The sequence below is a fragment of the Gigantopelta aegis genome, chromosome 3 (genome assembly GCF_016097555.1).
Source record: "Gigantopelta aegis isolate Gae_Host chromosome 3, Gae_host_genome, whole genome shotgun sequence".
Lineage (NCBI taxonomy): Eukaryota > Metazoa > Mollusca > Gastropoda > Neomphalida > Peltospiridae > Gigantopelta > Gigantopelta aegis.
In genome coordinates, this window is record NC_054701.1 from 82,712,480 (window position 1) to 82,739,597 (window position 27,118).

Genomic DNA, 27,118 nt, shown 5'->3' on the forward strand with positions numbered 1-27,118 from the left:
TAATAATATTCCGTTTTTGTTTTCTTTATAGTATTGAATTTGTATCAGTATTAAAATAAATTGCTGTGGCAGTTTACTGAATCATGAATGTTTGTTTATGTTTGTTTTTTTGTTAACGTGATTGATATGTCATTATCCTTACCCGGGCTAGTCAGAATGTTGATTTAGCTCGGTTGGTAGGACAAAGTGTTTTGTTATAATTTTCATTGCGATCTGTGAAATGAAATTATGTTGATAGTTTTTAGTTTTGGCTTCATACTTAACTTGTTTGACACCCACCCCTGCGTGTGCTGTTACCTCACCGTGGTGCAGGGGTGTAACATTCTCTTTGAGAATGGCCAATACAGCACAAAATTGAAGTTTTGAGTAAAATTCAGTATCCGTAAAATTCTGTGATATTTGTGTTTTTGCACAGTTCTTTACACTCTTTTTGTTTAAGTCTTGAATTTTTATATTGATTATTTGCATTACCATAGTTTGACACCCAATAGCCGATGTATTGTTCGTGCTGGGGTGATCTTTTAACCTTCATTCATTCATTGTTTGACACCCAATAGCCGATCATTATATTTGCGTTATATTTGTGCTAGGGTGTCATTAAACATCCATTCATTCATTAAAATAAATATAACATGTACAATGGTAATTTTTTGATATGACGATGGGTTATTTATTTTATCGTTTATAACTTGAACTTATAATATTTTGTAGAAAATTATGAAAAATTAAAATATACCGACATGTGAATCATATTATATAATTAAAAAATTGTACTATTTTTTAAATATGGATTTGAAGTGAAATTTCAGTAAGATTTGTTATATGTATTGTGTATTCATGAAGTCAAAACATGGGTGTAAAAAGTGACAGTCATCAATCCTAGTGGAAAGATATTGCTTATCATTATCATACGAAGTACACTTAAGCTTTACCTCATTTTTCTTTGGGATACATTTTAAATTTAGTATGTATACTATATTGGAATATATACACAAATAAAGTTTTGTGTTGTCAAAAACAACAAATGTGTATACTTTAAAACAAAAACAGTTTAATACCTTGTGTGACAAATATGTATCTTGTACATATACGGTTTGCTAGTTTAGATTGATAATTAAAAAATGTGTGTATCAAATTCATATTCATGACTTACTTTTTTTTTTATTTGTTGGATTGAAGGATAAAATAAATAACAAAGAACATTGGCTTTATCCTGATATTCTACATTTTTAACATATTGTTCTCTCTCTCTCTCACTCTCTCTCTCTCACTTTCACTCTCACTCTTTTTCACTCTTTCTCACTCTCACTCTCCCTATATATACATGTACATTTGTATATATGCATATAAGATTATATCATTTATTTGGCCAGGATAAAACAATTTTAAAGTCTATTAGATTTTTTAAAGAATAACACCACGTTAAAACTTATTTTATTTTATATTTTCACCAAAAGAAAACCCCCAGAGAATATATATGTTACCACTTTGGAAGCAGTACCTTGAACAATTTGTTTACATACCGGTACTATAATTACATATTTTAATTTATGCTTATCCAATTGTTTAAGACCACTTAATGTAATAATTACTCTTTTTACACACTTCTGTATCGTACATTTCTTTAACATATTTACTTACACTGACTAACTGTATTAACGTTTTTCAGTTTACTACATGTACTTGAACTGGTATCTGCGGTCTCAGTAACTTAGCACAATGAGTGAATTTGTAGGCCGTATGAAGGAATATAGACAACTGTCAATTGATCGTTTTGATGGCCAGAATCTCAAATCCACAGCCTTCTTTTTATCACACTGTCATAAAGGTACTTGACTATATATTTAATTATATATAGTTTTAGTAATATGTTTAATTATATATAGTTGTAGTAAAAATAGATTTTGATTTAATTTTAAGTGAAATATAAATTTTAATTTAAAATCTAGGAATGTAATACATGTACCAATATCGTACAGAATATTTGAAGTAATGTGTGGCATAATACAATTTTTATTATGGTTCATACAGGTCATGGAAACTTTCCAAAGTAGCAAAGTCGTGAAATTTGCAAAAGTAATTTTCTAGACCTGAAAAGTCATGAAAAGTTATGGAAAATGAAACTTGTCGATTTTTATTTTTCTACCATCCTAAAAGGATATCAGAAGTTTCTATCAAAACATTATCATATTATTAAATTTTGTTGATGATTGCAGAAAAATCAAGAAATAAAAGTAATGGAAAATGTATTAATTAAAAAGTCATAGAAATTCATGGGATTTGGTTAATAACAAATTGTATGAAACCTAGTATTTACTTGTTATACCAAAAACAAGTAAATATGGATATGGAAACATCAAAAATGTATTCTAACAACTTAAATTTTCAAACATTTAATTTTGTTGTTAAAACATTTAGGCTCTTATATCTATTTATTGGTCTTTTATTTTCAAGATTTTGCTTCTTTTTATTGTTTTCAGATCATATGACGGGCCTTGATTCTCCAAGCTTCATCGAACGACTGCGGTCGAGGTATATATTTATAATGCAACATAATCTTTGTTTTCACAGTCACAGTTTTTCAAAAATTGCATGCCCTTTGTAGAATAACTCCTGTTTGGGCTGATTGTTTAAACTGAAACTTGAACTTTGCTTCGGATGTTCTGATCAAATTTACAAAAAAAAAATTTGCCTCCAGGTTACCGTAAACCATGTTTTTGTTGGGTTTTGTGGTTTTTGTACCTTTTAAATTATGTCCATGTGTACTTTAAATTGTTGTGACAATTGTAGCAAAAGTACTCCTGTACGGATACTGTGTTTAGTCTCCTTCCAGTCCATCCGGAGGGGATCATAGATTTTGTCTCTGTTCTGTCTGTCTGACGGTCTATCCCACATATAGTTTTCCAGATATTTTTGTTGCAGTGCCTCAAAACATTAAGCTGAAAGTTTGTGTATAGCTTTATCATGTACTGTTACAGATCAGGCAATTTACCCATTTTTGACAAGAGTTATGACGCTTGAACTTAGGAGTTAATTTGTTTTCCGGCCTCGGTGGCGCAGTGGTTAAGCCATCGGACTACAGGCTGGTAGGTACAGGATTCACAACCCGGTTATGGCTCCAACCCAGAGCGAGTTCTTAAGGGCACAATGGGTAGGTGTAAGGCCACTACATCCTCTTCTCTCTTGCTAACCACTAACCCACTGTCGTGGACAGACAGCCCAGATAGCTGAGGTGTGTGTTCAGGACAGCATGCTTGAACCTTAATTGGATATAAGCACGAAATGAAAATGAAAATGTTTTCTGGACTCAGTATAGGGGACATGTATTGCTTTAGCAGTACTCTCAGAATGCTTGTTTGACCTGTGTGCCTGTGTTTCAGAACCGATGTGTTTCTCTACTGCACTGAAATCTCAAAGATTCTCCTGTTAGCAGAAACTGTGTACAGACCTTTGGAGAAATACATAGTAAGGTTTTATTTACTTTCATGTCTGTGTGAACCAAGGAATCACTTTATGCACTGTATGAATGGCAGATTATTTATTCTGCCATGTGATATGCGTTTTTTAGTCTTCTGCATCATATTGCATGTGTTTGATCAATAACATGTCTTACTGGGCATACATACATGTATGCATACATGCATTAGTCTTTTCCCTAGCTGTTTTAGCATGGTGCAGCACCATGCTTCAATAGTCTAGCACCATCTTGCCTCAATCAGCGCCATGCTGCCCTGATATTAAACAAGCCTTTTTCAGTAATTAATTCTAAAATTGCCTTTATAAAATACCCCAAAAGGTATTATTAATTAATAAAATATGCCTTTTATATCTTTTGCCATTCATTTATTAAAGCAAGCACATAAATTACATTAATGTTTATTTTAATTAATTTGTGTATTTTTAATGAAAAACAAGTGCCCCGAAAATGGTGAAAATGCCCCAAAAGTGATTGGTCTACCATGCCTTGCCTAATTTCTAGGGAAATCACTAATGCATGCTCGCATGCACGCACACACGAACATGCACGCACACACGAACACATACACACACAATACTGACGTTACATGGACAGCATAGCGAGTGCAGTGTCTGAGTGTATATACGAAACTGTCGTTGAAAGGAATTTGGTAAATATTTGTCATTTTATTTTATTATTGGCGAACGCAGTCTCGAATATAACTCATTATGAAAATGTAATATGTAAGCTCTATTACAAAATTGTTTAGCCATGAAAATGTGTATAGAGCCTGCAGTTAAATGAATTTTATGTGAAACTGAAAAAATGGTATACATGTACTTCAGACACTAGGGTCAATGGCTTTAAGTTAAAACAAAAATGTATAAATTTTTAAAATACAAATTGGGAATTTTTCACTTTCAAAATAAGAAAAAAAAGTGACTAGTATTTATTTCATGGATGAGGAATGATACTGGTATCGAAATCTTGCAAAGACGTGTGATAAGAACTTTGTTATGCTGGAATTATAAAGCATAATGCTTTAAATACTAAAATCAAATAATATAAGATGTAAGGTTTTTATTTGATTGCAGGTGTAGTCACAGAGAAATGTTACTGTAAACTGGGGGGAAATGCATGTATATATAATTTGGATCATTCATGCCCAACATCAGATAGATAACAATGATTATTCATGAAATTCACAAGTTGCGAAGATGTGTTAAAAGTATGTATACATTAAAAAAACATTGCAGTGTTAATTCGGTTTACACTAATTAAAGATTGAAAAAACATATCAGCCACGGAATGGTTTCTCTTTATAACTTTCAGAAAGTGATGACATCTGAGGAATGTGAGAGGATATCTGTACCAGACCCTGCGAGCTGTAGGGTAAATAATTTTCAATTAATTCACACCGTTTTAGTGTATCAACATATAATATACTGTTGTTCTCAACTTTTACTTAAATTGTTGTATTTGTGTACAATAGTCCTACTGACAGTAGTTATTGGTGATATATCCTTATTGGCTGAGTTGGTAGAATGCTGGAATTCTTGACAGAATCTTCATGGTTCAAACCCCCCTAATGGATTTTGTAACATTTGCCGAGCGTGGGGGAGAGGGGGGTCCATAATACACCATACATGTAGGAACACTTTAATACAGACACTATTAAACTCAGAATACAGGTTTAGCAGAGATACGTCTACTTTAAATGCTGAATATTGAATTCTAGTTTCTTAAGTCATTTTATTTTAGGATATTTTTCCCCTAACAATTTTAAAGAAATATTTGTTAGAATTAGTTTATGGTTAGGGTTAGCGATAGTTATATACAATATCTTTTAAAACAATTTGTTTTATGAAACCAACATAATGTTTATATTTCGTAATCCAGTATGTCACTATGTTTTGCCTTTGAAAAATTAGATATTTTGACTATTCTGTGTAAAAGTTCCTCCATAAGGGTGCTTTTGATGGTGCTTTTGGAAGAAATATAGCACAGAAGACAGAATGGACTAAATCTTTGTTTCATTCCATAGACGCTCGGTTCATTCCGTCAAAATACACCCGATGAGATTTATAAGTATTAAAATGCAGTTTGACTTGTTGATCCACTGCGTAGTCGAGTGGTTGGAGTACTCGACTACAGTCCCTATGGTCTGGAGTTCGAATCCAGGCTTAGCACTACGTCGTTTGTAGTGTTTAATGCAATACCCAGTTGATAAGGCTAATTCATTACCCCAAATAGAGGGGAGGGGAATGATACAGAAGTCTTTTCTTCTCTGGGACTATCTATACAGAACGAAGTTTAATAGCTCTTCATTGAGCCGTAAAGACTAGTGGGAGCTGGTACTGAGATTTAGTCTGTGCTTTGCTGCTGATAGCATAACCTCTAAACTATTGAAGTCTGCATTGTTTTGGTGGGTGCGGTGTTGTTCTTTTTCTCTTTTATATGAGACGGCTACAACTGAAACATTTGTATCTTATTTCAGTTAAAGTGAATCTCACGTTTGCCTTTTTATGCATGTGTAGCATTAAATTTAGTTCCAATTTTAGGTTCTATTACTGAATACTTTTTTTTTCTTTTCTGTTTTTTTGTTTTTGAATAAAACATGCTGGGAACTGGGCAATGTATTTCTGACTGTTTTTATTTTCAGAGTACTGAAATTGTGGTAACACCATTACCAGCTCTTCATTGCCCAGGATCAGTTATGTGAGTAAAATTTACTAATTAAAGGAGACTGGACACCACACCATATATACTGCGTAATGAATTTGTTTGCCGTCATAAACCACAATACGCAACTACCGCGCTCCCCTTATTGACCAAGTTGAACGTGCCAGTCTATGTTAGGGTTTTTTTTCGCCGATCTCCGATGTTTGCCGGAAACTGTCGACAATTGATGAGCTAGACCCGTGACGTCATCGATGAGAGGAAAACTAAAGAAACTACCAAGCAGCATGGACGAACTTAGCGATTCGAGTGACGGCGAATTGTGTCCAGCTTGTGCTAATGGCATCAAACCGTATCAGTTTGAACCACTTATCAGAGATTTTTGTCTCCAATCCTAGAAATGTTGTCTTAGACGAAAATTTGGATGAATCAACTGCCGACGAAGACGAGGAAGCCACACGGTCATAGACTAGCATACAAGCATTTTTTAAAACATAATTTTTTATGACATTTTTAATGTAAACTGAAGCAAATGGACCTAATATAAAAGAAAAACACACTAAATGTAATAATATTTCATCATAAATCTTGTTCAGCATAGATGTAAATATGACACGTCAGTGGATATTCCATAGGCCGATTTCGCAAATTTGCAAAAAGTGTCCCTCCTTGCCAAAGCAAGATAAAATAATTTAACAAAAAACTAAAATTAGCACAATTTTCTTTGTTCTCTTAACTAGTTATCATCCAAGTTTTAATGTGTTTGGTTAAACCGTGTATTTTTAATTATTAAGACAATGTGTTGCCAGTCTGCCGAAACTGTCCACAGCCGGGTACAGAAACAGAAATGTTGGAAAATATTATACTGTTGCCACATACTGACAATCACTTTACAACTAATATGTCTTACCGACCATATTATTATGTAGTCTTTGCATTTATTAATATAAAATACAACAGGCCCGTAGGAACTGGGGAGGGGCGGTCCTAGGGACTTGTTCTCCATCACACACTGTAGGATGAAAATATATGTTTTAAATTCTAGTTTGTATCCCTCACTAGAGACTGTATTCCCCCCCCCCCCCCCACATACACACACACTTCAAATATCGTTCCTACAGGCCTGTACAAATGTAGATAATATTTAGGATTTTGTAATCATGATTTCAAACCAACTGTTTCAGGTAGTTTGCTCCACATACTGACATAAAACACATTTGTTATATATTGGAATAAAATAAAAATAATTACAATATATCCAGTGTTATTTTCTTTAATCATTCATGGAGGAAGAAGGAAGTCTTGATGAAAATATATTACAGGTAAAATATATTACAGGTAAAACGAAATAATATATGATGCTTATTCCATGTGGTAACTTTTGTTAATTTTGCTTTAAACTGCTAGATGCCAAAAGTGATTAATTATATTATTTTATGGTAATAGTCGAAAATTAGAAGACCAATTCTTTCAACCTCTGCGAAAGGTACCAGGTTTTCTGCCAGAAAATAATTTGAGAGTACGTAGCCTAATAAAACAGGCCCGTGAGATTTTTTTTATCACATTAATTTTTGCCATTGTAACCAAAATCTGAGGTAGAGTTTATACCCGGTCCGTCATTCACCCCCCCCCCCCCCCCCCCCCCCCCACCTCCCAAAGTCGTTCCTACGGGCCTGTAAAAACTAAATATATTCAAAGGAGTATATTGGGTGATTATAGTTTTGAAATTGGGTTTTTTATTGAAAATTTTATTTCATGCACTTTTACAAATTTTAAACAGCAATTATGTTACTATAATCTATCTAATATGACATACAGAAAGCATTGAAAAGTACAATTTTATTATGCTTTAATAATCGACATTAGCTTTAAAACTAATTAACCAACATTCCTTCTGGCCAGAGTACACATGTTGTTCCTGCCAAAGTGTTAGCATTTTAATTTTAATGAAAATATACTGAACTGATGATAAACATTGGTAGCTAACGTAATAATTCACGTTTTGAAGGTGTTTTGTTATGAGGTTAACAAACCAACTAGATCAAGAGACGTTAGTATGGAGTCATTATGGGCTGTCGGTGAAAATTAATTTGGTAATTGTAGGTAAATAAATGGGAAGTTTAAATATTCGTATGTGAACAAATTGCAATACCTTTATTTAATGTATATCTTAAGCTCATACTTGTTTTAATTTTCACATTGTAAATGTACCATAACCTGCTGTATTTAGTTGGTGTAAAGCCCGTTCGACGACAATAATGCGTCCATGTTTTAAAACAACGTTCATGTTTTTGGAAATCGAAACCATGATGTTGGCCGTTTCTTGGGATGCATTGCTGTTACTGTTGCAGTTAGCCATCATATAATTATGTCGACAGTATATAATAACACTAATTATCTTGTAAATTAAATTTCCGATAAACCTGGAGACAAGAAAAAAAAAAGACGGCTAAAAGGCACAACCAAAGAATCAACACGTGTACCGGTATTGCTTGATAACTGTCACCAATGACGTATTGCCTCGCTTTCATTCAGATCTATGCATAATCCCGCCCACTTCTGTTTTTACCCCAAACCTAAGACGCGCAGCTGACTGGTGCCTCGCAGCGAGCCGGGCGTTAGAGTAATGCGGTCTTTAACGCCAACTTAATCCATTACACACTACATGTCTTTTGGTGTCCGGTCTCCTTTAATATGAAATTAATGTACTGTGACAAAAAAAAAAGAAGTGGAATCCATCTCGATATTATCAGTTATTAATTGGGATTAAAATGGTATTTTTAAGCACTATGAAATGCAATCTTGTTAGGAACAAACTTTTCATAGCCGGCAACTTTTGCACTGAAAATTAAAATACATCAAATTAAATAATAGTTTGATAGATAGATTTTGGTTTCTAACAGCTTCACTTACCACATCCTCAGGTGCTTGAAATTCTATAGTCCTATACTATACTTCTAATTCATTACATTACGTTTATCTTAATGGATTTTTATATTTTTAAAAATTACTATATCGTGCACTGATCACATTCTGCACTCTAGTACACTGGTGATGCAACTTTAAATTCGCGCAAACTGCCTATTAGTTACATGGTGAACTGTTACATTATCAAATTAAAGTATGGAAATGTTTTATTTAACGACTCTCTCAACACATTTTATTTACGGTTATATGGCATCAGACATATGGTTAAAGACCACACAGATATTGAGAGAGGAAACCTGCTGTTGCCACTTCATGGGCTACTCTTTTCGAATAGCAGCAAGGGATCTTTTATATGCACCATCCCACAGACAGGATAGTACATACCACAGCCTTTGTTACACCAGTTGTGGAGCACTGGCTGGAACAAGAAATAGCCCAATGGGCCCACCAGCGGGGATCGATCAAGCGAGCACTGTACCACTGAGCTATGTCCCGCCCCTCTAAAATTAAGAGTTATAAACTTCAGGATCATTAGAATTTCATTTGCTATTTTAATTTTAATATAATTCATGTAGCCAAACAGTCAGTTACCTTGGTGAAAATCATGTGCACTAAGTTCTGTTTACCTAAGCTAAGCTTTTGAAAAGTTGTCTCTTGCAAACTGTCCTCTGTGTAAACCAGCATGATTACAGAGTCCCATTCAGTGACAATAGCTTCCTGTCTGTGGGATGGTGCATATAAAAGATCCCTTGCTATTAATGGAAAAAATGTTGCAGGTTTCTTCTCTAAGATTTTATGTCAGAATTACCAAATGTTTGACATTCAATAGCCAATGATTTATAAATCAATGTGCTCTAGTGGAGTGATGTCGTTAAACAAAACAAACGTTTTTTCTTTTTTTGAAAATAGCTTGAGTGAAATTGTATAAACCAGCACTTTGATTATCAGCACATTTCATAGTTTAGACAGAATCCATTATATTGTCTATTCTCCCATCCCTAGCTATGCAAGACAGACCCATTCCATGATGTCAGCCCATGTTCGTATAAAATAATGGTTTATTTGTCGAATGAATGGGAGAAAAAGACACCATCATATGCGGTCATGTGGGATAGAAAAAGTACACCCTCGGTGGTGGAAATTTCGACCATGGGACTCTGCAAGCCTCGTCCCAGGTCGAAATTTCCACCACCTCGGGTGTACTTTTTCTATTCTACCTAACCACATATGATGGAGTCTTTTAGTCTTGCATATTATAATCTGACTGATCCTATTGGATCTTTTTGCTGTTGTCAACTGATAAAACTAGTACAATATTAGACTGTTGGATGTTACTAGGCTAACAGTGGACTAATTTCTGGCCTCAGAATATTGCTATGGTCACACAAGTGTAATATAAGATTATAGCATGTCAAGACGTAGGCCCATAATACACTGATGATGGGGATGGTGATCCTGGTGCTTTTAAAATGTAGCAAATATTTTATGAAGTCTGTTACAGATTTGTAGTTCGTGCCAGCACAGATGCAGTTTGTTTTGTCACATTTGATTCAGTGTATTTCTTTTTTTAATCATACATTCCAGGCCCCTATTCCATGAAGCAATCTTAGCACTAAGATCACATTAATTGCATAAGGTACAATGTAGTTACGGCATGCACTTAAGGACACCTTAGCCCTAAGATCATTTCATAAAGCTTGGACCCAGACCCAGACACCCACTCGGCTCTTGAGTGTTTTGGGACCTAGTCCTGCTAACTGTCTTCTTTGATCTTGCAGGTTTTTGTTTGAAGGCGACGAGGGAACAGTTTTATATACAGGAGACTTCCGGTGGGAGACCAACCATGCTATCAGCATCAATGCATTCAAAACAGGAGAAAGGTGTGTATTAATTGCAGGAATCCCAGAATTAACATTTGATGGGTTTTTTTAAAATAAAATTCAGTTCAGATCTTTTAAATATATACATGTAAGTTAAAATTATTTATTAAAATCTTAGAAATACATGTAAGAAAAATTATAGATAAATTCAATGATAAAAATGGATTGTCTTTGGTTAATTTTTGAAATTTCACACCAAAACAAATTAAATAATAATATACTAATACATGTATATCAGCCATTTTAAATATTATTGTAACAAATATGATATAAAAAGGAAAGTAACTATATTTAGGTTCTTATATGTGTAAATGTTTTTTTAGTTTCTTATTAATTATTGCAGCTGTACTCTTATAGATCTTAATAAAGGCAAATACCTATTGTTAAGTAATCAGCTATTTTCATTACTCATTTGACAAGAATAATTTTATCAAAACCATAATAATAGAAATATATTTAACTTAAAATAAAATAGACTAGATCTATTCATAACTTAAAATAAAAAACCCACACCATTAACATCTAATAGGGACAAACCTATTTCTTCAAATTCTGATTGTAAGACCTAAAATATATATATTGACCCAAATGTTGTGTCTTTCAGTTTGAAGGAAATTGAAAGCATGTACATAGACACAACATTCTGTGTGGAGAGTGCTTTTCATTTCCCTAGCAGGAGGGAATGCTGTGTTGTTTCGTGTAACATTGTCAACGATTGGTTGTCCAGATCCAATCAGCATTACGTACACATAACGTCAAGAACAACGTACGGTCATGAACCGTTAATGAATGCCCTTCACCTTAGCACTGGTTACAAGGCAAGTGACAATATAAACTGCTTTTATTTAGAAAATCTTATATATAGAGGCTATTTCCTGGGTTTTTTTCGAATACGATTTTTATGTCAACTCGTGATGTGTGAAAACCATATATTTATGAATTGCGAAGCAATGATAGAAAATATGGTTTTCACACATCACGAGTTGACATAAAAATCGTATTCGAAAAAACACCATGAAATGGGCTATTTATTATATACATCTTTCCCGATTTTGGACAATATCTTTCGCTTTTTGTTAATATCTTTCACGTATCCTATCGAAGACACGTAACACCATGATATATTTCTTTCGAGGAAACTTTTCAGAATATTTACTTGACCATTGATTTTTTGAAATTTAAATAAAAATTATCTTTATTTAATTAATAAATTAACATTTATTTAATAATACTGCTGTGCAAACATACCTGACAAAGCGATCCTCAAAAACCCCCTCACAAAAACATATCCAATCGAATGTCGTTAAATTCGTACACTTATACTCAATGACAGTACATTGTGTCATCATTATTTAGCTTTGTATTCAATTCGTTTTAGATATTTTATTGTAATTGCTTTTAATATCCTTTTTTTATAGGTACAGTTCTTTAAATTACTTCGATCACATACGATCAGATGCATTGGTAATCATCAAACTTAATTACAAAGAAACAAGACAAAGGGAGATAATTTAATCATGAACTTTTACAAAAAAGTACATATACGATTTCTATATTTTCACTGTAGCTAAAATACAGTGAAAATATGACTTTTCATGGATATAATTTTTATGGTTGCCATAGATCTTCATATTTCAATGCTGTGTATATAATAAATATTGATGTGCAGGGAAACCCGTCTAGACCAGATACCCAAGGGACCAAGTAAAAAGTCCTGTTTTGAGAGGTTATGTTCTGTACCCATATTTAAAAAGGAACCTTAAAAATTGCAGGGCTCACCTTGTACATTGCCAAATTAGCCAATTACTCATTTTTATCCAAAGTGGCTACAACATTTAGACTTTGGCTAACAAAATATTACTTAAATTAATAATTTTGAAGGAAATTCTCTACATATATCTGAAAATTGGCTAAACCAAATTTTTTTGCCCAGTTTTGAAGGAATTCCAGTTTACAGAGTGTCTGGTTTTGAGTGGTTTCACTATATTTTTATCTTTGATTTTTTATATATGATAAATACATTTAAAAATAAAAATTAGTTTATTGTCACCTTTTAAAGAATATTATCTCATTACTTTGGAAAATATGATGCTGTCATCTTTTAAAATGTTTTTGCATTTGCATTTAATTTAGTTTTGGGTTATGAAAAGTCAATTTAGTGAATAATCAACTCTGATAGTTTGTCACTAGTGACAAAAACATTACATATTTTGCATAAGACTTGGAAATACAGTGGACTCTGTCTAAACCGGATTCTGTGTAATCCGGATCTCTGCGTAAACCGGTCCATTTCTAAAGCCCCGTCCAGCTACCGTTTATCTCTTAGATATAAATCTCCGCCTAATCTGTATTCTGTCTACTCCGGACTCCAGATCAAAAATCAAGAACGAAAGAACCGTTCTTGCATTAATTACTTCTGTCTATACCGGATTGGGATTTGATTTAACGACAGGCTGCTTAATTAGTTGAACAATGATCTTCACTTGCCGAGTAATCAGGACGCCGTCGCAAGATCAAATACAAAATGTAATCACACTCGTGTGAAGTTTACTCTTATTGCCGTAGGCCGTTAGATCTGGATTTTGTATTCAAATAATTTCGTACGTACGAATAAATAATGTTTTAGGAAATAAAATGAAATTTAACCTAGTACAAATATTAGAACGACCAGAAACACGTTTAATATGCAGCCACTAATATTTTATCCAGAAAAATATATTTGATATGTAATTACAATCGTTAAAAAGTCTCTGTTAGTGGATAACATCTTAAAAATTGCAGCAAATTCAGGAATGTCCCTTTAGGTATATTTTTTATGTCTGTGAAATAATCGATTGCAAGTCTGGCTTGCATGACAGTGTTTCCCAACCATCCATGGGTTCAAATGTCATTGTTGATCGCGAGTTGTCGATCATTCAAGAACCATAACTCTGGATGAACTCTGTCTAAACTGGTCCTCAATGTAAACCGAACTAGTTTGATGATACGAAGTGAGTCTGGTTTAGACAGAGTCCACTGTATAATTCAAAATGTGCTCTTTTTGTAAACATGAAATTAAAAAGATAGTAAAATAACTATATTTAGGTTCTTAACACTTATATTGGTATAAATAGTATGTAAATTAAATTAACATAAATTTGTTCCTGTATTCTCTACCTTCTAATTGACTGTAAATAATATGGATAGCGTGAAAACATTTTCCAGGTTTCCTGAGCTTCATAGAATAGCCTGTATTGTGTTTGATGTTTAGATCCATGTGCCGGAATGGAAGTTTGACGTGTACAGTCAGATCAGTGAACTATGTGATGTGTTTACAACCAATCCAACAACTAGAATACATGCTTGTAGTCCAGTGGTTCGTACTCACCATGTCATATATACAGAACTTCACATACATTCGTTTCACTTCCTATTTATTGCACAAGTTTATTTTGCACACGATTATATACCATGAGACCGCATAGCAGTCGAGTGGTATGTTCTTGCACAAAATAAACTTGTGCAATAAATAGGAAGCAAAAAAACATATGTGAAGTTCTGTATTTATTACATACCTTCTTTTATTTGTTACAAAAACTGTTTTTAATTTAACATTATAACTACACTTTCTTAAATCTATTGATCAAGCCCCTTTCATAGGTTTAATTAATGTTAAGAATCATACTCTGTGGCAATCTTGTGTAATGTTTCAAATACTATGTAACATAAGTTGTAAATCAGACATGACGTCAGTAATAAAAATGTGCTAACTGCAGTAAAAATAAAAAGGGAATTCCCCATTTACAAGTTCTGGTCTAGATCCCACATATGTGTGATACAAGATACATTTATCACGTTTTGAAAATGTCTTTATCAGTATAGCAAGATTGAATAGGTATGTAATAGAATATATGTTTATCATTTAATAGGTTGTGTATGTAATAAAATAATGTGATATTTTTCTGATGAAATATTTAAAGAATTTGTATGAGTTTGCAAATTAACCAGACAATAGGAACACTTTTGTTGTCATGTGAACAAATATACTACTGCGACGCTTCAGAATTGACGGATGCATTCTTAGTCATCAAACAAAAGCATTTCTACAGAGGTTTTACATTGAAAGTTGTCCATTGTTCTGGAAAAAAAGTCATGCACTAGTTTATTATTTGTCATTTGAATATTGAGCAATGGCTGCCTGGAATTATAGTGGAATATAAAGTTGACAAAAACATGTGTTAAGCTTGAGATTATATGATAAAGCCAGAGGCTCTCATAATACAATTGTTATTCCTAATATATGATATTGACGATATCAAAATACACTGATAATAATTTCTATATATTCTAGTTGTGCTGGTGATAATTTGACTCTAGCATCTATATGGATATTGTACTAATTAGTCTAGTGTACTGACATCAGAGAAAATGTGGTGCTTTAATCTTATAGTTCTAACTGTACATTCACAAGGATATCTTAAAACCTGACTGTCTCATGAATTCATCCAACTCTTTTTAGTTTATTTTTCTTCTTTTTCATTTTGTTCGCTGATTAATTGTTTTAATTATTAATTTTTAAATTTTTAAAATTATTTTATTTCAATATAAAACCGAGTTCAGTGATGTAAATCTGATTGTTTCTGCAGAGGTTAAATAAAATGGTGTACGCCAGAAAAACTAAAATATTTTTCTTGCCTATTTTATTTATTTTCATTCTTTTATCCACATAAGATTAGAGCATATTGTCCTGGGCACACATTTCTACTATTTAGTCCTTAAGACACTGGGCCAGAGCAGATTTTGGGTTGCGAACTCAATACCTACTGGCCTTCAGGCTTATGGGTTAAGCATTACACAAGAGAATTGTTAAAACACTCTGGATAGAAGCAGGTACTGAGATTCAAACTCTGTACCTACTAGTCTTTAGGCTGATGGGTTAAGCACTACACCTCACCAGAGAGGCTGATTAAAAAACATTTTTAATAAAAAATTAAGAACAAAGTTTCATGAATCTGTTTAATAAGACCTTTTTTTCCGTGTTGTTATTTCAGCGTGACAGGGCACCTGGCTCCAAGCTTCCCTGTGGTTTTATTCCCAGCGATGGCAGCGAGCTGAAGGTTCGATCGATCCGTCCGTCGACCATGTTCTTCACAATGGGCCACCACAACATCAGCCCAGACAGCCTGCATGTGGTTGGCCGCAGCCTGCACCGTGTCTGCTACTCCTTCCACTCATCCTACAGCGAGATCAGGGACATTGTCATGTACCTCAAACCGAAACGAGTCGTACCCAGTGTGAAGCCCCCTCCAGACAAAGACATGAGTCAGGTGAGGACAATATGAGCAACAATTACAGATTGTTTTAATTAAAGAGACTGAGATTGTTTTAATTAAAGAGACCGAGATTGTTTCAATTAAAGAGACTGAGATTGTTTCAATTAAAGAGACTGAGATTGTTTCAATTAAAGAGACTGAGATTGTTTTAATTAAAGAGACTGAGATTGTTTTAATTAAAGAGACTGTTCAGACACGTTGCTGCCATTGACACAGAGTTTTGGCAAACAGAGCTTTTAATCAACTAAATTATATGTGCCAATGGTCACCTTGACATTTGTTATCTCGTTAGATCAGGATATTTCAAGGTAAAAAAATTGTCCTTTTAGTGTATTTCTGCCCCAAAACTACAACTATGTTTATCTCAAACCACCTGTATCTTTTTATAATAAAAACACATGACTTTATAAAACCTATGATATACCAGCTGTGCTATCCTGTCTGTGGGATGGTGCACAAAAAAGAACCTTTGCTACTAATGGAAAAATGTAGCAGGTTTCTTTTCTAAGACTATATGTCGAAATTACTAAATATTTGACATTGAATAGCCGATGATTAATAAATCAATGTGCTCTAGTGGTGTTGTTAAACAAAACAAACTTTTTACTTTTTATAAATAGAATTTATATTTTCAAACATGTTATAATTTTTTTATATATAATAAATGCTTTGTTTTATTTCTGTGTAAGACTTGAGCTAGTTTGAAGAGATGTTCTTGTTTTTTCAGGTTCAACAAAGACTGAACAAGTTCTTGAAGCTTCCCCATCTGCTTCACTTCTCATCTCCACATAGAAATCTGGGAAAACTTAAACAGAGGAGAACTTCCAAGTCTGTCAGCAAGAAAGGTTACCCTTTCCTCGATCAGTTTCTGTTATTTCTTTAAACAGTCTTCTGTACCTACTTCATTAAACAGTTTCTGTTAGGTGCCATCTTGGAATTCATATGGTATGGTCAACCCCAGCAATTAATAAAATGTCTATGGCAAAAAACAAACCATGCCTTTGAAAAAAACCTGAATATAGTCCAAGGCAAAAAAATGCAGTAGACTTCTTTCTCATTCCACTGCACATGTGCCCGTTGCGGAGTTACTCGAGGACGCACACCACGAGATCTCGCGAGATATCACCAAAATAGACATATCTGCAAAATGGGGGGCAAAAGTAATGGGAGGCCACGACCATTGTTCAATTATTAACTGTTCCAATCGCATATGTCCGGGAAATTCGTTATCCTTCCATCGATATCCAGCCAATGGATATCGGAAATGTTTGTGGGTAATCGTTTCACGTAGAAAACAATTTTAATGTTACTGCAAGTACGAGGGTTTGTGCGGCACATTTTGTAGGAGGGAAGCCAGTGAACGCATAAGACTTTAGTGATAAGGGACCAAAACCTTACCGGTTCTGTACAGGACGTTCCTACACGTGGCGGTCTAGTATACTTAGATATGGTGGAAAACACATTACCAGTAAAGAAAATAAATATATATTTTGTATATAAAGAAAATATATGTATATTTCGGATTATACTCAATAAAATATATAACGTGTGCGTGTGTAAATATATAAAAAAATATATGTAGTCAGGACGGCTCTGTACAGAACATTCCTATACAGGGCGGTATTCTCTACTTAGATATGGTAGTAAACAGTAAATAAAATAATATAAATATATGTTTTGTATATACAGAAAATATATGTATATTTCGGACAATACTCAATAGAATATATATATATATATATATATATATATATATGAACTTTTAATGTTATTATTACTCAGTATGTTTCAAATTTAATTATAAGTATTGTCTATTATTTCTTTTACGTTCATCTAGGTATGAAAAACAAATCATCTGCACACTTATGTGAGAACGGCTTCGCCGATTCACACAGTTTACAGATTATTTATTTTGTTCATACGTAAAAGAAATAACACACTCCTTAGATAATACTACTAATAATAATGATATATAAATATATAGAGAGTGATGACGGCTCTGTACAGGACGTTCCTACACAGGTTCGTCTAGTATTTTATATACTTAGATATGGTGGAAAACACATTAACAGTAAAGAAAATAAATATATTTTGTATAATACTCAATACGTTCGTGTTGACACTGTATAAAAACGTGTGTATGGGTAAACAGAACGGCACCTACGTTAACCCCCCCTCCCCCAAAATCCCCCTTTTTTAAAATCCCACTTTATGGATATACATGTAACAGCATAAAATCTCTTCTTTTTTTTTACCTTTCCCAATTAAATAGACACTAAGAAAAATGCAACAAAACATATTCTGATATATATATATATATGTAATGTATATATATGTAATGTATGTGTATATATATATGTGTGTGTGTGTGTGTGTGTATACTGTAAACCGTATTAATATTGCGACGTGTTTTTTTCGCGAATGTATACCTTAGCGCATGTTCGCGACATGTAAATTTCGCGAACGACCGTTGACAGCTCAAAAAATAAAGTGGATAAAGACAGCTCAGTGTAATTGTTATAAAGTTACTGTCTGTAAATCAATATTCTGTTATCCTACATCAAGCAATTGTGCATGGTACAGAGTCTATAGAGGGGATTAGGCCCTACCCACCTCACCTGTATTAGAATCACAACTCACAGCTTCAGTTATTAACTGTTAACACCCTTTGGTAGATAAAACAATAAACGATTAGTCGCCATCGATTGAAGTTACATAAAACAATTAACGATTAGTCGCCATCAAGCAGAGCTCGTGTATAGGCTGTGCCTGTTGAGTGAATCTTTTTGTGAATTTTATTCTCAATAAAATATTTCAATACAAAACAAATTACTTTAAGCACACTTCAAACTGGAAAATAGTGCATGCGTATTAATTTTGCGACATAAAGTTGGACGCGAACGACGCAAAATTTATATGTACACATTTTTTTCACGGTTTACAGTATATATATATATGTGTATGTGTGTGTGTGTGTGTATACACACACACATATATATATTCTCTCTCTCTCTCTCTCTCTCTATACTTTTTACGAGATAGTCTTTTAATCTGGCGTTATGAAAACCCTCGGATACAAGTCGCAGAGACTTTGTCCAAGTTGTTGCACTGCTTTTTAATTTGAACCATTCCGCTGTAAATTTCAGCGGACCGTTTTTCTCGGCCATTATAGCATCTAATTCGAAATATGTACATGTTAGTTGCCACATTTTATCATCTCCTGCGAAGCTACTCAACGTCGCCCATAAAAACCGGTATGCCACGCCCCCCAATTTGTTATTAGCCGTGATAGAGACTATTTCGTCAAGGGACGTTACTCTTCGCACGCATGCACAATAGGAATGTGAAAGTAGTCTATTGCACGGGTTCTGTTCTGTATTCTCTCTAACAACTAATCAGATAGTGTGTGCCTAGGACAGCATGCATAAACCGTAAATGGATATAAGCATGAACGTGAAATGAGTATTTCAAAGTGTGTTTGTGTTGTGTTTTTTAATGGGAGGGGGGTTGGCGTAGCATATTTTACTGAAAAATGTCCTTAATTTAACTATGGTGTAGAGTTTTCAGCTTTTCAAACATCATTGTAAAATGGGATTTACATCCCTATTGTAATGAGATGCCTTCAGAATGTTATTTAGCTATTATTATAATAGTTAATTTTTAACCATTAATTTAAAATAATTTTCTGTTACAGAATTAACAGACTCTGAAGATCTGGTATTTGACAGCCAGTCTCCTGTAAAAGCTTCCAAGGGTTTCATCTTGAAAACACCCGAGAAATCTGGAGGAGAAGATGATAATGCTGTGGATGTGACCACTCCATCCAAGATGGCCGACAGCCAATTGAGCAGCTCGTACGAACCAAGCATCGTCAGTGGAGAGGAGCTGAGTCTGGTGGAATCATCTGAAGAAGAAAACGAAGAGGCAGATGGTGGAGACTCAGAAGAGTCTTTGCGTCTGTACGTCAGTGGTGACGAGGAAGTGGATGAGGATGAGCGGGTGTCCACACTTGACTTTACACAGAGTTCTCAAGAGGACAGTCAGAAGAGGACAGGGGCCAGTGCATGTAGTGATGAAGGAGGAAGAGAACCGTCACAAGAAACAGACAGACTTGAAAACAAAATGAACGGAATTCTGCCAGAGCAAAGTAGGTTGGCAAACCAGGGTGGTGGTGATATGAGTATTTCTTGCATCAATACAGAAAGTAGTCGTGGTGGTGGTACTGATGAAAATGACTTGGAGTCTTTCTCAGTCAAAGACAAAATTCAAGATGATGATCATGATGATGATAAAAATAGTGTTACAGTCAAAGGAAAAAATAATGATGAAAATAGTATGTTAGATTTCTCAAGTAAAGACCAAAATTGTGAGGATGATGATGAAAAGAGATTAGCAGGTTTTGCGACCAAAAGAAACAATTATAATGATGATGATGATGATGAAAATAGTGCATTAGATTTCACAAATAAAGACAAAAATTGCGGTGATACTATGGAAAATAGTGGGGCACCTTTGTTAATCAAAGACAGAAATCAAGAAGATGAAAAGAGTGTAGCAGGTTTTGCTACTAAAGAAAACAATCAAGCTGATGATGAAAGTAATGCAGTAGATTTTTCAGGTAAAGACAGAAATCCCTATGACCAATATGGTTGTGATAATGAAAATAGGGTCACAGCAGTTTCCGTAATTGACAGTAAGAATGATGACAATAATCAAAATAAAAAGGAATCTCGTGGAAACAAAGATGTGGAATTAACTAGCGCTGAATCATTAGAAAAAAGTAAAGATTCTGAAAAGGCCAAGGATGTTATTTCTTCCAGGAAAGAAGATGCAACACATGAGTCAAGTATTTTTGATAGAGTTGAAGAACATTCTGGAAAACAGAGATCAATAGAAGAATCTGGTGTCGCTGATCAAGCATGTGTTCTGCCCAGTGGTTCTAATGTGTCTTTAGATAGCACAACAAAAACAGCTCTGGATGTTGTTTCCAATAGCACTGTGAAATCCGATATCAAAAAGAAATCACTTTCTGAAAGGACTAATAGTTTTGATCTGTTTGAAGAAGATACTGGAGAACAAATGGAAGAAAGCCAGGGTTTTGATCTTGGATGTCTGCCGACAGACACTAAATCAAATGATGACATAAAAACCAACTTGAAGGCAGGGGACAGTGAGGGATTTAGTCAATGTTCAGATGGTCCTGGGGATGGGTTACATAAACGGACCAATACTACTAAGGAGGACCTCAAGGGTGATTTTGCTGGAGAAGATTGCAAGTCATCTCTGGGTGTGGTGGGGCAGGTTGAATCGGAAGCCAATCAAACGGGTGATTCATCAGATTATTCAAAAAATGGAGAGCACAATACTGAATCAAAAACTAATTTAGACATCAGTGTTAGCAGTAATGACAGTTTATGTGATGATCAGTTAAAAAAGAACCCAGAAAATATACAGACTAAGTCAGTTACTTACAAACCAAATGTTAATTTAAGTGGTGATGTTATGGACTTGAGCACTGAGGTAAGGATATCTGAGAAAACAGCACATTCACCTTCCAAGGAAAAAGGACAGCTGTCATCCAGAGATCCAACACAAGATGAAGGTGGCACAATTGGAGATGATGCTTATGGACATAGTAAAAAAAGTAAAGAACATGCTAGTAATTCTGATAGCACTACAGATGATCAGAATTCTAGACTGACATCGTGTCCAATGGGCAAGTCAGCATCTTGTGTGTCACATCTAGAGCAAGATTGTGAAGAAGACTATAATGATGACAGCGACGTTGTAATAATTGATCTTAGTGACTCTGATTCACAAGAACCTCCACCTAAGAGATGGAAAGAGAGTTCCAGGACTGAATCGGACGGATTCATCCACAGTGCACGTGCATCAACCAGTCGAAACCGGTCCGTGCTGGACCACCTGGAGAAATTGAGGACCGTGTTGCACAACGGGCAGGAATCAGACAGCGATCTCACCCAGCCGCCCAGTCAGAACTCATGCAGTGGCTTCTACAGCGACAGCGATGTTCAGATTATATCCGATGATGATGAGGAAGAAGATTACCATGGGCAGAATTTTGATGTGCACGGTTCAGAGCACGAGATGTCAACTGGCTGGCATAATGCTGGGCTTTGTGGGAACAGTCGTGTGATGAGGTCAAACCAGAGGTTTGATGATGATGAGGATGATGAGGATGTCTGCATTGATCTCACTGGAGATGATGATTAAGATCATCCTTCACTTCATACTATTCCCCTTGGTGGTGTATAATCCTGTTTTGCACGTACTTCTGGCTTTCATAAAGTCTTTTATCTCGTCTTTAAACTATAACTTGGCAGGCAGATTAAGACGCCTAACCCAGGAGAGTGTATTTTAACTCTTGTATGTGATGATAGCCATTTATTATACCACCACCATCCTATTTCACAGTGAATCTGGTCTATAGAAGTCCTCAAAGACCGTTCATCTGTAAATATATACTGATGGAAAGAAATATGGGAACATGTGGTATTGTAGACCAAATGTAGTTCACTACTAGCATAGTAATGTCTGTATAACAACACAAAGATGTCATATGGGATTGACTGTCTGTGATGTGAATTGAATGTAAGGAACACAGGTAGGCTATCTTCCTGATACATTTGTACTATGGATGAGGGTTCTGGTTGCTGTCATTGTTTGCTGTATTTGTTTATGTGCTCCCTTATTTCTTTCCATCAGTATATATCTGGATAGTTGCAGAACTAACTTGAAATTCATTGTTACCAGAGTGATAACGTAATAAACTTGGGATACTGTGTATTGTATACTTAAACGGCAGATTGTTTTTACAGACTTTCAAGTCCACAAAGACAGGGTTTGACAAATCCACTAACCCTCGGTCCTGGCTAGTGAATGTTTGGTCTGGGCTAGTGGAAATGGTCACCTGGATTACTATAATACATAGGGCACTAGCCAAAGCTTGTGTGAGGGCTAGTAACTGTCTCAAGAATGTCTCATTTTGAGAAAAATATTGGTCCGAATTTATGAAGCCTGTTTTTGTTAAATGCAGGTGCTTAAGCATTGTAAATGTATATAGTTACACGCGTATCAGTCTAAAACAGACTTTGGAAACTTGGCCCTATATCTTTATGTATATACCACGTAGTTTATATCAATGATATAAGCAGATTTAATCCATTTTGGGGTAACCTTGCACAGTATGTCAAACAAGCAATTTGTGTGGTTATATTCTCCCATTGTGGATGTGAAAGAGTTGTATAAAAACACTTTTCAATTAGGTTATGGTGTTCTACTTTTCAAACATCACAGTAAAGTCCAGCATTTATTAAATTTCTTAAATTCATGACGAGATATATTTATTATTATTATTTAATGTTAAAATAGTGCATCTGGATATAATTATGTTGCATTAATACTGCGCTAGTATCATATTGTAATTTGTAATTTAAATTGTCTTTATTGAAAATATGTTGTGTCATATGCACGGTCAAAGAAGAAAAACAGGATGTGGTAACTAACACAATATTTATTTGATAGAAAAAGGCCATGATCAATGCCCTTTTTAGTTTAAAAGTGCCATTTTTGCAAACATTAGCATGCTGTCATTTTAAAAACTAAAGCTGTATCCTAACCGGCCATGAGTGATTATTTTAGAAATCGTAGCTTTCAGTTGCCGCATCCTAACTGCACGCATGCAACGTGACATAATTATCTGTCGCACTGTATGCGTGCGGTTAGGATACTAATGTTTGCACCCCTCCACTCATTCTAGGGTCCTGTAAAATAGCATACACAAAGGTGTGGTGTTTTTTTTAATTCATCATTGGATTGATGTGACTATAAGTAAAATGTTACATGAATGCATTTCATAATAAATAATGCAATAATCATATGTTTCACTTCCTTGGGATTGATCTCGTCTCGGGATCGGTCACTGGCAAAGTCAGAGGTCGAGCCCGAACAGTGGCGTAGCGTGGGCGGGGCCACCGGGGTGGTTGCCCCAGGCGCAAAATTCTGGACTGGTGGAAGGGACTCTGGGAGTGCTAACGGTCCACTGGTTAGGAGGCGCAATACTTGCCTTGCCCCATGGCGCTGACAACCCATGCTACGCCACTGAGCCCGAGATGGGTGTGCCTGAACCTTAAGTGGATAGAGGCACGTTAAAGAGTACCAATACCCATACCCTTGGGATTGAGAGCACATAATGTTAACTGACATACGTGCACGTAGGTTAAAATACACCCTTAGATGCAGATTAGTTAAATATTTCATGATGTGTGGAAAAAATTGAAATTTCACCTCACTCATTGACTAAAAAATAGTCTTTGTCTGTGTATGATAGTGTACATGTATATGTATCAGTTTAAAAAACAAAACAAAGCCAGGATCGTGCTACTACATGTATCCATAGTTTATAATTTATTAACAATTCTTCTACTATGGGGAGTAGATCATTGTAATAACATAATTGTTTTAAAATGTTATGTATAATCATGTGAAAAACTCAGAAACTATTTATGAATGTGTTGTGCTGTGTTTACAGGGTACGTAGTGGTCTTTAAACTCAGAAACTATTTATGAATGTGTTGTGCTGTATTTACAGGGTACGTAGTGGTCTTTAAATTCCTTGAAAGTCTTTGAATTTGAAAACAATAATTTTTAGGTCTTTTAAAGTCTTTGAATTGTAATAAAAGTTTTTAAAAGTCGTTAAATTCTCACAAATCATAGCCAAAGCAATGATGATATCTTTTACAGCTGCATGCATTTGATATTTTCCACTTACTGGTACAAGGTTTAATTTGTCATGTTGCATGTGAAAAAGCTAATTTTTTTGCCGCAATGTAAACAAACTGATTTTGTCTTTTTTCTATTGTCTCTGACCGCTGTGTAAAAGTCTTTGAAAGTCTTTGAAATTGGCATGTAAAAGTCTTTGAAAGTCTGAATTTGTTTGGTCTTTAAGACCATGACTCCTGATTTATTCAATCCATTGCCATTCATATGAATGTCCGTAATAATAAACATGAAAAATTATAATATGGAATCCAGTAATAAATTTATAATTGAGATTTCAGTTTTCACTCTTGTCAACATGGCAGTTTTGTTTGTTATTTTAACATGTTTGTATTGTTTGTAATATGACATTGTATATATATGTGGTCCCAGTTTCAAAATAATTTTACATTATTATGTACACATTTAATATATTGTCTTACATTGTGATTGATTGATTTATTTGATTCACATATTACATAGATTTAATTTATATATTTATTTCTTGATTTGTGACAACTATGCAGTTCAAAAATATATGTCAGAACATTTTGTTAAAGTAAAATAAAATAAATTTGTCTCTTTTTTTTGTGTGTGCCTGTGATTAAATAAATGCTTTGAATCATTGGCTGCAGCATTATTACCTGGTAATACTGCCATTCCACTGCGCAATGGAAAAAGCTGGATGTCTCTGTTTGTGTGTATGTTGTCCAATAAATACTGATCTGCTTCATGAATTTCATTAGAAATTTTCTACATTTCAAATAGTTTCCAAGTTTTATATATTTGTAAATTACAAAATGTTTTGGTGGGGTTTTTTTTGACACACACTGTCACAGGTATGTAAAATTATAAACCTATTAATTTAATGACTGACAATATTAAATGTTATTAGAATTTATCCTGCAACCACTGTTTCTATTTACAGATGATGATGATGTATAAAGCAAAGTCATATGTGACGTCAGACGCATATCCTACAAATTACAAAATCGCTCATTTGACCTCTAGGTCATCGAACAATGTGGCTAAAATAACAGAAATAATAGCTTTTCCCCTTAATTTTAATTTGTATGGTCTGCAGGATAAAGATAATAACTAGTTAATGACATTCGGATATCTGCTTTATCCTGTTCAGGCCCGAATGAGAAATTTCTCATTCTTACCTTCACAGAATAAAGCAGATATCTGACATTAACTAGTTATTCTCTATATAATATAGTACCGTAACAGTTAACCTGTATTAAGCAACCACCTGTCTTACCAGGCAATTTTGTGTTTGTGTCTAGAGTTATTTACTGTTTATTACACAGTGTCAGTTAATATAATGCATGTTCATGTTTATACCACAAAATTAATATCTGTACAAAATTTTAATGTAAATTATTTTTTAAACAAATTTTTAAATATGTATTCATTTTCCTTTATCGATTCATGAATTTTTGTCATTTTATCTTTTTTAATTGGAAGATGTTAATGAAATATATTTTAAAATTCTGTAAATTATATTTGAAAATAAAAGCTATTTTCATTTTCTTCCAATAAAATTGAAAATGTATAATTATGTAATTTTTATGATTTAAAAAAAAAATGAATTGATATATATATATAAATAAAATGTCAGAATTTTATAAATTTGTTTATAGCATTTACATCGTCTTAACATGAATAAACTATTTTTTAACTTATATTTATGTTAGGGCAGGATCTCGCTCAGTAAAGATTTCACCCAATGTGCTGTATGGTACTGTAAAAGAACAAAATATGCTTGAATATTAAGAGGATTGTAACATGAGCATTGTTGTGGTCTATTTATACTCGAAATGTATATATTAAGGACCAGTACATTTTTCATCATTCTTTGCTATAGTGTCTTATTATTTTAGGAAGTTTTCATCACAAATGACTTCTAAATATTGTTTCAATAAAATCTGACCCACGATACAGGTAAAAATGTTGCACATGGTGTTTTTCTTTTTGTGCATTTATAAAAACTCCTGAATTGCATTCGACCAAGCTTCATTACACATTGGTTCGTAAGAGATAATTGTCATTTTGTTCTGCACAAAATTGTTGCTTAAACA

At 34.1% G+C, this 27,118-nt stretch overlaps 1 protein-coding gene across 1 annotated transcript; it reads left to right on the forward strand.

The window, feature by feature from the left end:
* Nucleotides 1–56: 56 nt before the first annotated feature.
* Nucleotides 57–26,138, forward strand: LOC121368882 (uncharacterized protein DDB_G0290685-like). The gene is made up of 12 exons (XM_041493640.1): nt 57–89; nt 1,670–1,828; nt 2,481–2,532; nt 3,381–3,465; nt 4,790–4,849; nt 6,120–6,175; nt 10,843–10,944; nt 11,549–11,897; nt 14,195–14,299; nt 15,975–16,250; nt 16,984–17,101; nt 19,951–26,138. Exons 2-12 carry the CDS (start codon nt 1,720–1,722, stop codon nt 22,488–22,490), a joined length of 3,852 nt encoding a protein of 1,283 aa, XP_041349574.1. The 5' UTR covers nt 57–89; nt 1,670–1,719; the 3' UTR covers nt 22,491–26,138.
* The last annotated feature ends 980 nt before the right edge of the window (nt 26,139–27,118 follow it).